The 12883-nt window shown below is 47.7% G+C and overlaps 1 protein-coding gene across 2 annotated transcripts in view; it reads left to right on the top strand.

The window, feature by feature from the left end:
* The window catches only part of LOC144179574 (uncharacterized), a 59036-nt gene that overhangs the window by 24384 nt on the left and 21769 nt on the right, over positions 1–12883 (top strand). For both annotated transcript variants that reach the window (XM_077707980.1, XM_077707982.1), the window contains exons 4-5: positions 2097–4214; positions 11875–11955. In XM_077707980.1, the coding sequence (XP_077564106.1) occupies positions 2097–4214; positions 11875–11955 (2199 nt within the window). The remainder of the gene's footprint in view (positions 1–2096; positions 4215–11874; positions 11956–12883) is intronic.

Here is a 12883-nt window from a genome sequence, read left to right as displayed (position 1 = left end):
GGCGGGCTTGAAGGAATCAGCCATGTCCAAGGTTGACTTTGGGGAGGGTCATTCCCTTGAGACTTTCTGTGTTAGTGCGTTGATATACTAGCAGTGGCAATAAGGACATGCTGCCAAAATGTGTGGACAATCTTTTTCTTCCAGCCTGGCACACGTCATGTTCTGTGACGCAAACACAAAGGGAGCCACCCGCGTGGTGACAGCTTGCAAGACACGGTCTACCCCTTCGCTTGCACCCCTTCCACTTGGTGCACACAGCTCTGTTTGATCACAGCATTGCGCTGAACCCAAATTTCCGTTGAAACCTGTAGAACGGGTTGGCAGCCGCATTGGGACTTTGAGAAGCGCAAGTGGCCTGTAACAAATTAATTCGCATGACTGGATTTATTGTCCGTTTGGTGAATTCAGGGAGTAGATTGTCTAATTCAAATTTCTGAATTCTAAGTTGTCCTTTTGCAGCTCTATTTATGATCGTTTGGTTTTTAAAAGGCAGTGGTGTGAGGTGAGGGTGCGCTGTATGCAAGTGCACTTGCCTTGCTGACCAAGATTAAAAGCTTGTTTGTGTGTACCGTATTTACTCGCATAATGATCGCACCCCTGCAGTTTGTCATCAAAGTTTTATTTTTTTTATTTCCTGCGCAATGACCGCACGATGAACTAGCTGCAGCAACATATCGTATTTGTGCCAAGTCTAGCTGATGATGGTCGTGCGTATGTCTCTCTCCTTCCCTTTCAAACAGGACATGGCTACGTTATTGCGACAGACTGGCCGATATTAGTGATATCGGCAAGCATGCATTCAATATTGATGAGGAAGAAACTCACTAAATGCACGTAATGTATTCACAAGACAAAGAAAAAAACGCATTCAGGTTGCTGCGTCGGCAGCCATGCCTATTTTGATGTCCCGCACTGTGACACTGGAAGCCACTTATTGGTCAAACTGTTGTCACCTCACAGCAAACTCGTTCCGGCACGTTTCCTAATTCACGACAACACTGCATTTTGGGTCACATTGCAAAGCGACTGGCGGTGGTGTGCGGAGTTTTTGTTATGTTTTTGTTTGTTATTTTTTTATGTTCATGAGACCTATCATAGAAATTTTGACCCACAATGTGCTTGCGTTTTCTGTGCTCAAACACGTTTCGTGAAAAATTTACCCCATGTAATGAACGTACCCCTAAATTTGCGTCAATTAAAAAAAATTGTGATCTTACGTGAGTAAATACGGTGTTTCTTTCTTTTTCTTTTTTTTTTTTCACTGTGCTTGTTGACTCCTCCTGGTGATATCAAGTCTGGTTACACCAGGTTACTGCCAAAACTCTGCATTTTTTCATTCCGCTAAAATATTGAAGTCTAGTTAACATGAACTAAAATTATATTTTGAAGGAATTTCAAATGTCAATTAGAATACATTCTAAAACCACCAACTGTTTTTCTTCCAACATGCTTGCATGCCTGTTCCTGTAGCATCGCAAATGTGTCAGTGTGCACAGCAGATGTGGCGCATGTCTGCAGCGGCTCAGGATATGCTTTGATGGTGCCACAGAAACACCTGATCAGCTTTTGAGGACAGAGACGTGGATGCACCTGAATCTCGTTGCTGCTTTAACCTGGGCAGTTGACACATTTTGCCACTTTGTAGTTGAGGCTACCTTTCTGGCGTTTTGTGTGTGTTTGTGTTGGCAGCAATCATGCAGTGTTCGTGCAGTGCATTTATAAATTCTATTTGTGTCCATTAATTTTATTCTGTGCCTTTTCTCAAACCCCGGAATAAGGCATTCTTTCAAACTGTAGCGCAGATGAAAGGGCACAAACAAAGAGTAGACACACACAGCAGTATGGGTGTGTCTACTCGTTCTTTGTCCAGGGTCTTCTGTGCTATAGTTTTGAAAGTTTTGAACCAACAAGGCCAAATTTCTATGCTAGAATCAGGTAGTTGTTCGTCTATTACTGGAGGTTTCTTGTTTTTTTTTTTTTTTTTTTCAGGTCATTTTACATTCTGGTTGCTGCCGTCTATTATTTTAAAAAAAAGGAAGAGTGCCAGATGTATTACAAAATCACTTCAATTCCTCACCCTGTGTTTGAACCCGCAGGAAGGCAAGTCCCGAGCCACGCCCAGCGCCCGCCCCCAAGCAGCCCATTCCCCAGTGCGGTCATTCCCACGCACCTTAGTCGGGGCGGTCACGTGACGGTCACCCTGGATGGCGGGTCGAGTCTGCGAGCCTTGCTGCAGCAGCACGCGCAGCAGCAGCAGGCGAGCGAGAGCTCGCTTCTGCGGCACCAGCTCAACAAGTCCCCGGTTACACCCCCTGCCGCGAAACCCCCGCAGCAGTTTGTTCCCGAGGGCAGCCTCCTTGCCCAGCACCTGACTCAGCCGACCAGTGGCGAACCGCAAACCATTGAGCTGGCCCCAAACGAGAAGATGCGCATGCTGAAAACGTCGGGCGGAACCGTGACGGTGCGGTCACTAAGCCCTGTGTCCACTTCGGCCGGCCGGACACAGCCGGATCAGCAGCGCAGGGTCGTTCGCAGTGTGGAGCAAGTTCCGGTGGTTGCCACGTACCAGCGGAGGGTGGTTGCCACGTTCCCAGCGACAACCAACAATGTCAGCGCCGCAGTGCCGCGAAAGATACTCCCCAAGCCGGTGCACAGTCTGACCTTTCTGGCCAATGATGGCCGGCCGGTGTTGAACAAGCCCGTGGTCACCGTGAAAGAGGTGATGTCGAAGATGAACTATGGGGACGGCGGCCCTCCGGCCAGTCCGATCGACTTGCTCGTGCAGGGCTCGGCATTCCTTCCCAACGGCAGCAGCGGCAGGTTGTTGCAGAACAAGCCTGCCGTCACCGTCCAGGGCGTGGCACCACAAGTGAAGTACATGGACGGCTGTGCGCGAGCTAGTCCGAGCGATGTGCCCAGTGGGCTGAAAAACATGGCAGTGGTCCACCCTCAAGTGCGGCCCGCGATGTCTGCCAGGCCCGTGAACACCGAGGAATCGGCCAAAGATGTGCACCTTTCAAAGGTGACCATTCAGAACATGGCTGCGAGCGTGGCGCAGAAGCTGGGACGTGTGGGTGGGGTCGAAGTTGCCGCCACTCCGGTCAGGTCAGAGCACAACGGGCCTATCCCGGTCTCAATACAAAGGAGCGTTCCTAGGCTAGACATGCAGTGTAGCGATGAAAATGAGGCCAGGAGGTCCAAGATGATTCTCGTGGACCTGACCGAAGGCTCCGAACTGCCAACAGGGGCCAGGCAGGGTGCTCCGGTGGCCCCCAGCGAAGCACGGACGTTGCCGCCGTCCCCAGCTGCGGTGGAGCCGCACATCAATCCGTTGGAGGCTGGTTGCCTCCAGGTTCCCTCTGGTCTGAAGGTGGACTTCATCAACCTGGACGACCTGCTGATCGGGGACCTCAACTACCTGGCCAAGTACTTTGGCCTGAGCATCCTGGAGCCACTGACCATGGACGACATCGCTCACAAGGGCCTCTCGGAGTGGATCGACATCTCGGACGACGCTGAGGTGGAGAAGACCTTCACCGAGCTCAAGGCCCTCGACGGCAGTCCCGGCCAGCAGCTCTGCTGGTCCAACCAGATGGTGCCTGAGAGCCCGGACATTGCCTACCCCATTATCGTGCCCGAGTATGAAGAGCTCGACAGCACCTCCAGCAGCCTGCTCCCAGTCGACACTGTCCAATCTACGGAGACCGGCCGTTCGACGGCACCCGCCGCCGAAAGTGGCGGCGAGCGGACGCCGCCAGCGACAGCTACCCCCAGCCCACGAATCGGCAAGGAGTCGCCCGTCAAGAGCCCGCTCATCCTGATCATCAAGAAAGGCGCCAACAGCAGTGCTTCGAGCCCTGCGTGGCAGCTGTCACCGTGCCGGCGCTCGGCCGGAGCCAAGGAGCCGGAGGAGTCCCAGGCGGTGTTTTGCACAGCGCTGAACCTGCTGCCCAGTGGCGGGGAGCAGCTGCGGAAGATGCGCAAGGGCAGGTCGGCACGTGCGCTGGCCGTGCTCAAGGACCGGGTGATGTCGGAGTACCTCAAGAACCACCACGTGCCACTGCATCGGGTGCAGGGCATGTACCGGTACCTGTTCAAGAAGGGGCACCTGCGCGAGGGCAAGCTCACCTACGCCTGCGAGGTGTACCGCAACCTGCGCAGCCGCGAGAACCGGCCACGGGCCTCCCTGGTCATCTCACGGTACGACGACGACGGTGAGTCTCCTCCGCGTGCAGTCTCCACTGCTGCGCAAAGGCCTCTCTGCGGGCAAGTGTTTTTTCATGCTGAGCAGAACTTCTGCAGTTTTAAGCTGAGTAAAGATGGTGGTTTGGCCTAGTTCATGCATATTCAATGTAAACCAAAACAGCGCTTAAGAAACATGGCAAGGAAAGACAACGAAAGGCTAGTCAGCACCATGTGTTGCCTTTCCTTGTCCCATTTGTTAGCCCTGTTTTAATATTCTGCAGTTTTGCACTGAAGCCATCTACGACTAGGGTTCCAAGCAGTTTTTCTGTCCCTGGCCAAAACTCTTGAGTGCTATACAGTCAAAACTCGATCCAATGAAACCAGATCTTATGAATTTTCAAATTTAACGAACAAATTCGGACTCCCCCGCAGTTGCCTCTACAGCTCAATGATTTTATGAAATCGAGCCAACGAAATAGATTCAGTGCCAATCCCGATTTAATGAAGTATTTCGAGAAACAAATGTGTTTCGTTAGAACGCTATGAAGTTTGTTGCGCCATATCAGAAAAATAAACGAGGCATCTTGTTTTGCTTTTACGGAGCTCTTAATGAGATAAGCTCAGCAGTTGCGTGGCCGCAGATTACGGCATCCCGGCCGGCACACTTTTCACAACCTTTAAAGGAAAGGATGCCATCATCCATGCCACATCGTCTGGAATTTCGCCAAAGAAAAATAACCTCAAGACCAGTTGGAGAAAGCCCTGTTTACGTGGTTCAAGGATACCAGAGCCAGGAACGTTCCGCTCAGCGGGAAGTGGTACAACAAAATGCGCCGTGTTTTATGCGTCTGCCGAGGTGCGCTGATTTCAAGGCAAGCCCCGGCTGGCTTATTATTTTCACCATGGACTTTTAGCGCGTTGCTAAATTATTGGCAGGCAAGGGCAATTACGATGTCATGATAGCTGCTAGAATGCACCTCCCTTTAGGCATCGAATTTATGGAATCAACTGCTTGTAAATTGACAGTCCCGATTTTACGAATTTCTCGATTTAACAACACAATTTGCAGCTCCAGATGACTTCATTAGATCAGGTTTTAACTGTATGCGTAAAAGCAGGTCACTCTTGTTTGTGTGCCATTCAGCACCTGGTTTTGGCAGCTTTAGTGGTAGGGGCACGGTGGGGTGTTGGATGGGTGTCATGGTGTCAGTCTGACACACGGTGTGATCCCCAAAGGGACATCCGTGTTGTGCTTCGCAGACACGTGGACACACGCACTGTTTAGAGTCGATGGCTACACCGAGATTGTGTGTGGCAAGTGTGCGGACTCGCAGGTGGCATCGTTGTATACGTAAAGGACGGAACGTGCGCACCTTGGTATGTCCCGGGCTTGTGTGAGGACAAAAACATTGACTGCCGTGACGCCTGTAGCATGCAGACCAATAACGGAACTGCGATACCCTCGTATACTATTCTCCAGTCGCGTTCATGAGTGATGTTGAGGTATTCATCACTGCATGATTTTCCTCGGTTGCTCATGACAGTGCTGATGATGATGATTGGATTTTTATGGCGCAAGGCCGACTGAGGGCAATGAACGCCTCATGACAGTACTACCCTGGTTGTACTCGTGAGCGATTGCAATGTTATTGTGGGATCAGAGAAAACTGTGTCGCTGGCTAGCAGTCTTTGCGGGAACTTTTTTTTTTTCAACATTTACAACCTTTGAACCTTTGATCACCTCAGAGTGATTATCCGTGGTGCTTACACCTGAAAAAATGTGCAGAGTGTTCGGAGCTCTCCCGGACTTTAGTAACAAGAGAGTCCGTAGGACTCTCTCAAAAACTAGGAGGAATTCATAGGAGAGACGGCTTCCTCAACTGTATCACGTCAAGAATTCCCTTCATCAGTTTCTCAGTGGTAACAGGGACTTCATCCATCATTTGCCCCAAGTGATGTTGAATTGTCGCCGCTAGGAGGAACATGCTTGGTGTTGTTCCAAGTGTGACTCTGGTCATTTTCCGAGTTTTGACTTCGTGTGTCAGCCCACCTTCAGCACCGTGTTTCCACCAGAGGAATCGTAATGCGTCTCGGTCACACTCATGAATTGCTATTTGTGGAAGTGCTTTCTCAATGTCGCCTACTAGAGCTGTCTTTTCTTTCCAAAAGTTTAGAAGTAACGAAAGCATATCTTCGTTGAAATTAGGACCGGCTTCTAAATTGTCGTTTAATGATTTTTTCTCGATTGAACTCGATGATGCATCAAAAAACAACTCGGACTTTTGTCACTTCCCTGTCATCCTCTATTACATCGGAGGGCTGCATGTAATAGCATAAATTTGACTCGCATCCTGAATTTTCGCTCCCTTTTTCTCGCCAACTCTTGAGCTGAAGTATTCTGAGATGGCTTTGTCATACCTTTTGAGTAGCTTTTCATTCTTGCGTGACCTCCTTGTCAGCTGGATGAGTCGTTGCATTGCAGCGTTTGCATGCCGATGCTTTCCTTCCACGGCAAGTTCACCTTATAGTGCCCATTTTCTTTCTCAACACCTGCTCTCTGATGTTTTCAGCAACCGTGCTGCCTTTCTTCATCTGGCTAGTCTATGCTTCGATTCCGATGGCTTCTAAGCTCCAAAATCTTTACATCTTCAACTCCATGTTAGTTGCCTCAACATCGAGTACCATCACTGCCTGTTTCGCTTGCAGTCTGACCGTATTCCTGCCCACAGCTCCATGCACTGTCCAGCCAAGTGTGGTCACGGCTGCGACAAGTCGGTTCTCGGTGTGTAATGTTTGTCCCGTGACGAACTCCCAGTAGTAATCTGACCTGATTAGAAGCCCGGTGATCCCAACGCCCTTCGTTCTGCTTCCAGAACAAGCAGGCCTTGTTTGCAGAATTGTAGGAACTAGCGGTTGTGCTGCATGGTTTCTTGTTCTCCTGCTTAAAGGGGTCGTGAAGAGATTTAAAAAAAAATTGTGTTGTGTGTGCGCTTATAACAGTGGAACCTTAATAAACAAACAATGCATACCCGTTTTGTTGCCCGATATCGGCAAATGGGAAAACAAATGCAGTTACGGTTTCACCGTGGCTTTCCTCCTCAACTCGTGAAGTGACGTTTCAGTAAGTCAGTAAGAAGCCAATCATAGTTCTCCCTCGTCTGCACAATGTGTTCGCATGGAGCAGGCTTGCAAAGGGTCAGATAAAGCTACAACATTGGCGCCATGATGAAACTCGCCCTGAAACTGAACGGGAGATGTCTGATCTCTGATACGACTGATCAACATGGTCGAACTTTCAGTCAACTACGCCGGTGAGTGGCGCAGGCAGAAGTAACCACGTTTAATCTAACCTGGGCATTCATAAACTGTTTACGCTGTTTCACACAAGTCTAAACTGCTGTTTTGCTAGCTGATATTCTTGCACAAGTTTGCCGACGTCTGTCTCACGTAGCCTGTAATGTGAGTTGCGCAAACATGAAACTTCTGACCTGACACGATAAATGACTGAACGCTTAAAATGAGAATTTATTACATAAACGCATTTATCGAAGGAACTTTGAGCAGTCGGAACTTAAAACCCATTCATCATAATAACTAGCGAGAAGCAGTGATACAGCGCCGAGTCACAGAGTCCCACCATATAGCAGTTCGACGGTTGCTTTCCTGTTTCTTGCAATAAACAATGCTGTTAACGCTGTTTCGTTGATTGTATACGCTCCCCTTTAGCTTACTGCAGAAGCGTTTAACAGTGAGCTGGCAGTTAAAGCTGTGGGTTGATTAGACTGTATGACAACACGACAGACTTCTGGTTTACAAATGCGAAGAGGCTTTTATGCAGCAGTTCTTCGCTGCGCGCGCTTCTCACGTCGATAGTGTAGTGGATAAAGTGTCTGACAAGGCTGGCCGTAACGTTGGGCTGGCCTGGAGGCCGCAAGTTCAAACCGCAAACGGGCGCTGTTTTTTTTTTTTTTTTTTTATTATTATTATTATTTTTTTTTTTTGCTTAGACGGTTTTGTGCCATTTCATCCAAAAAAGGTAAGATTCCGAAGAGAATTCGGCAAAAGAACGTGAGATCCAGCAGGGAAACTGGCTACAAACTCTACAAACAGCCAGTAGGTCTGAGTTCTGCTGCAATTGTTGCCAGCCAACTGAAGCGGTCAGGACACTGCTCACATGGATAGAAACTGTTTTTTGGCAACGAATAATAAATGCATTATTTTTAGGATATCGGGTTTGCAGCTTTGCAGAACAATGTTACACAAAGAACGTTGAACGCGTTGAACTCTCGAATGCACTTGATGTGACTTCACTCTAGTTGCGCTGCCGACCGACGACGCACGATGGTCGCTTGCGATGCACCTCAAAACGAGAATTTCAAAGGCGCCTCCCAAATTCTAAAAGCAATGAATTGTGAAAATATTTGGGATTTATGTTCTTAAAAGGTCGTTCAAGCAGGCAAAATTAAGCAAAGACAAATGCATTTTCTCTTCACAACCCCTTTAAGTCTCGTACCTGCTGTCCCCTCCTCCCTCTGAGCCTCCTCATGCAAGCACACCTGTTTCCATAGGAATTCAATCGTTCTTTGCAACACATCGGCACTATTGTTTCCCATTGATGATGGTTTTTTTTTTTCTGCTAGCCGTTAGCCTGTTTTCAGATGCCTCCTTTGTCTTGAACTGGATCGGTAGTTCCGCTGGCATGGTCTTTTTCAGTCCTGGTATCAACATTGGGGTGTAGCACTCCGTTTTTGCGCCGACAGACTGCAGTGCCAATGTGTGCATCTGCACCTTTTGGAAAAGCTTTCGCAGGGCTTCTGTATGGTACACTGATGTTACCCTGTCGAGTGGTAAAAGTTCTTTCATGTGCAGGTCCACCAACCGCTCGTGTCTTTCAAATGTCCCTTTTAGTATCTCAATAGCCTTTTCATAATTGCTTTCAGCTGAGAACTGAAGTCCTTCAATTGCTGTGGCTGTTTTGCTGGCTAGTTTCGGCATGAGGTAGTTGAGCTTCTGTCCATTGCTCATATTAGGCCCCAAGTGAACCGCTGATTCGTATCGCGTCCAAAATCTAGTCCATTCGAAGGAATTTTTGCTGAACTTGATCATTTCTAATTTCGGCAGCTTCACAAGATCCGTGGAGTCTTGCGCACCGTGTGTTGCATGACTCGCCGATTCGATTCTCGGTGCTTGTGCTTGCCAGCACGCTTTGCGTTTCCTCCTTTGGATAGTTATCGATCTTCAACGAGATGGCTGCAATTTTCAAGTCATTCTCTATCACCCGCTGGAATTCATTTTCGTCTACTTTTTCCGTCTGCTCGTTGGACTTCGCTTGGTTTGATGCTGTAGCCTTTATCTGGGCTTGCGTGGCAATCAGGTGCTCTGTTGACTCATTGCCGCATTTGAGCCTCCACCGCATTAATTAGCTGTGTGATTTTAATTCTCAACGTCCTTCTCTTTGCGACGACTTCCTTGCTCGTTTTCTTTTACGACATGTGAATTCCACTTACGTTTGAGAGTCCCCTGCCGTTGTTTTCACTGCTGCTCGATGGCAAGTTGTCTTCACATGTTTGCGGGCAGTTGAGTGCTGGTCACGGCGCTATCTTCAGTAATGAGAGATACCGTAGGACCGGTTCCACGGAGTAGGTTTAATGAGAACGGAATAGCATAAAAATTACTTGATGATTGCTGCACGCTCCACGAGGCAAGGCTTTTTCTTCCTCCTTTCCATTGTGCATTGTACGGGAGATTCGTCGATGATGATCTTCAATATGGACAGAATGTTTTTAAAGAAAAGCAGCAACCTTTTTTTTTTCTCTCTCAGCTGTGTATAGTGCCAGTTAGGCATTGTAGATGCCAGAACTATCGACCTCAACAACTAAATGATCAATTTAAAGGCCAACTACTGCGAAAATTTCAAGCTCTTGAAAACTTTGTTCAAGAGCAGTGACTGTTACAACTGCTGGCCGAAGCACTGTGCAAGTAATGTAACAGCAGACCAAATTTTCTTGGTTTCCTACTGTTACCATCGTCTCTGTTAGCTTGTTTGTTGTCTGATGGAAAAATGTTCCTTGACAGCAAACAGGTGAAACAAGCTTGATTTAGCCGACAGTGTAATTGAGCTAACAGTAAGACGGAAAGTTCAAGAATTCAGGGTCGCGCTGCAGAACCAATGTTCAGCTTTAACCGAGGAAGCAGAGTTTACGACACAGGAAGCCAGCGACACTCTTATACGCATTATCACGGAGTGCGCAGTAGAAGTCGGAGGTACGATCACTAGACAGGATACTGGTGAACTTTCCCAGGAGACAAAAGATTTAATTAAGAAACAGCAAAGCATGACAATCTCCACCCCAGCTGACAGAATAGAACTAGCGGAGCTTTCGAAGTTTATCAATAAGCGTAAGGCAGCTGACATACGGAAGTATAATATGGAGAGGATCGAATACACTGTAAAGAACGGAGGTAGCCTGAAAGCAGCAAAGAGGTGTCTAGGCATGAAGAAAAATCAGGTGAATGCACTTAAAGACAAGCAGGACAATGTCATCAGAAATAGGGATAAAATAGTTACAGTAGCCGAGGAGTTCTATAGGGATCTGTACAGTAGCCGGGACATCCAGGATAATGCTGAAAGAGAAAGTAGTTCAGAGGAGATAGACATCCCACCAGTAATGACAGAAGAAGTTAAGGAGGCTTCAGAAGAAATGCAAGGGGAAAAAAGCACCTGGTGAAAATCAGATAACAGCAGACCTCTTGAGGGATGGCTGGCAAATTGTACTAGAAAAACTGGCAAACCTGTATACACAATGCCTAATGACGGCGAGTGTACCGGAATCTTGGAAGAATGCGACCATCATCCGAATCCATAAGAAAGGTGACATGAAGGACTTGAAACAATCACAAACTTGTGACAAAAGAGGTTTTCTGATGTACTGTCATTCGATTTGACTCCTTCCTACCGTGAACCCCGATTGCGCGTTTTGCTCTACGTATAGCAGGTGGCTCCGTCGCTCCAAGTTGGGCAGAGCCCGCAGATCCCGCCGCACTAGTCATCCACTTCAAGTCGCCAGACCACATATTAGAACGACCACTTTTTCTATGCCCTTCTTTTTTACTGACTACAAAGGACTGGAATGACCTTCCTCACGACTCCGTCACCATTTCCTGCCCATCAACATTTTTGGGCCAGCTGCCTACTTATCTTTCACAATGAAAAACTTGGGGCAATAAAATATTTTTTATCTTTTTAACCCACGCCTTATGTAATATACCCCATCGAGGGGTCTTTAAGGAAATAAAGTGATGTGATGTGATTTTTCTGTAGGCAAAAATCTTTTTTTTCTCTGAATATGCAGGTGAGTGCTGTTGTTGTTAAACAAAATAGACCATGAAATGGGCCACCTTTGTGTAAAGATTGGGTGCAAGCGGAGCAGCGATTTGGTCAAGAAAAAGATTTTAAATACGCTCATTTATTGATGTAACCTCGTTTAAGGAAGGACACATTTTCTGTGATAAAACTTGGTTAAACGTCGGCACTCGCCCTGCTGTGTGCTTACCTTTCGTCGTCGTCTTTGCTGCACTGTATTCGTCATTACAAAACAAACTCGCCCGCCAATCTTGCACACTGGTTACTTTAAAGACATTCCAGTTTCTCTATTGCCTCTATTGACCACTGCTTTGCTGTCCATGCAGATTTCGTCCCCAAGAAGAGCCAGACATCTTCACCCGGCCTCTTGTGGCACCTGAAGGCAAAAAAGCCAAGCTCAAAGTACGGTAAGTGCACACTTTGATGCAGTGAGCATAACGTCGAGGGGTACTGCCACTCCATAGCAGGGTTGGATTCAATACGATATGTTGGAAGGCAGATAAAGGCCGGAAAGGCAGATAAAGGCCGTATGGGCGTGACGCCCAGAAAAGAAACGCTTGTGCAGCCTGCCTGAAACTTTCTCGAGGTCTTCATGTTTTACTTCAAAAGAAAAAGTCACTTATATTTCTCGAGTCCACAAAAGAGGAGGAGGTTTTGTTTGCAATTACATCAGACATTGCACGATGTCTCCACGCAAGGTGCTCCGTTCATTAGAATACATTTGCGACTCCAGACTACCAACTGGACCACATGGGTCTTTGATCCAAATGAGGTGCTTCATACACGTAAAAGTATCAAATTCACATTTTCCTGTGTATAGCAGGACATACAATCGAATACGAAGTCTCAAGGGCTGAAAATTCAATGCCGATTTTTAATTTATGTATAAAATCGGGAAAATATTACAAGGGTGTATCAGGCCCAACGTGTTATCTGCTTTTCGTGTATCGTTGTTTGGTTCTGCAAGAGCAATGCAAGATAGATAATATCCCCCTTTCCAGCCCTACGAATAGGAGAAAGTGGATAGCTTTCAGTCTGGGTTGCACCCTCTAGAAGGAGAGGTGTCAGCATCAGCTCAGCCGCGCCGTGTTCAGCAGCATGCTGGTATTTCGTGCCGTCACGCGGCAGCGCATGCATTGTTACCGAGATGTCTCGAGCAGCAGACCGCCGTTGCCATGCCTGGCCTCGCCGGTGTAGGGGGCTCGTGTTTTCACAACGTCCTTCTAGCCACCATACCTCCGCCAAGAAACTTTACAGGCTTGCAGGTAACCTTGTAACCCAGCACACCAGCTGTTTAAAAACACGCCCCGAAAAAAGGAACTCTTCACGAGAAGG

The sequence above is a fragment of the Haemaphysalis longicornis genome, unplaced genomic scaffold (assembly GCF_048455015.1).
Source record: "Haemaphysalis longicornis isolate Haplotype H1 unplaced genomic scaffold, Haemaphysalis longicornis Haplotype H1 scaffold_4, whole genome shotgun sequence".
Lineage (NCBI taxonomy): Eukaryota > Metazoa > Arthropoda > Arachnida > Ixodida > Ixodidae > Haemaphysalis > Haemaphysalis longicornis.
Note: the sequence above shows the minus strand (reverse complement) of the source record. Positions and strands in the feature narration are given on the sequence as shown.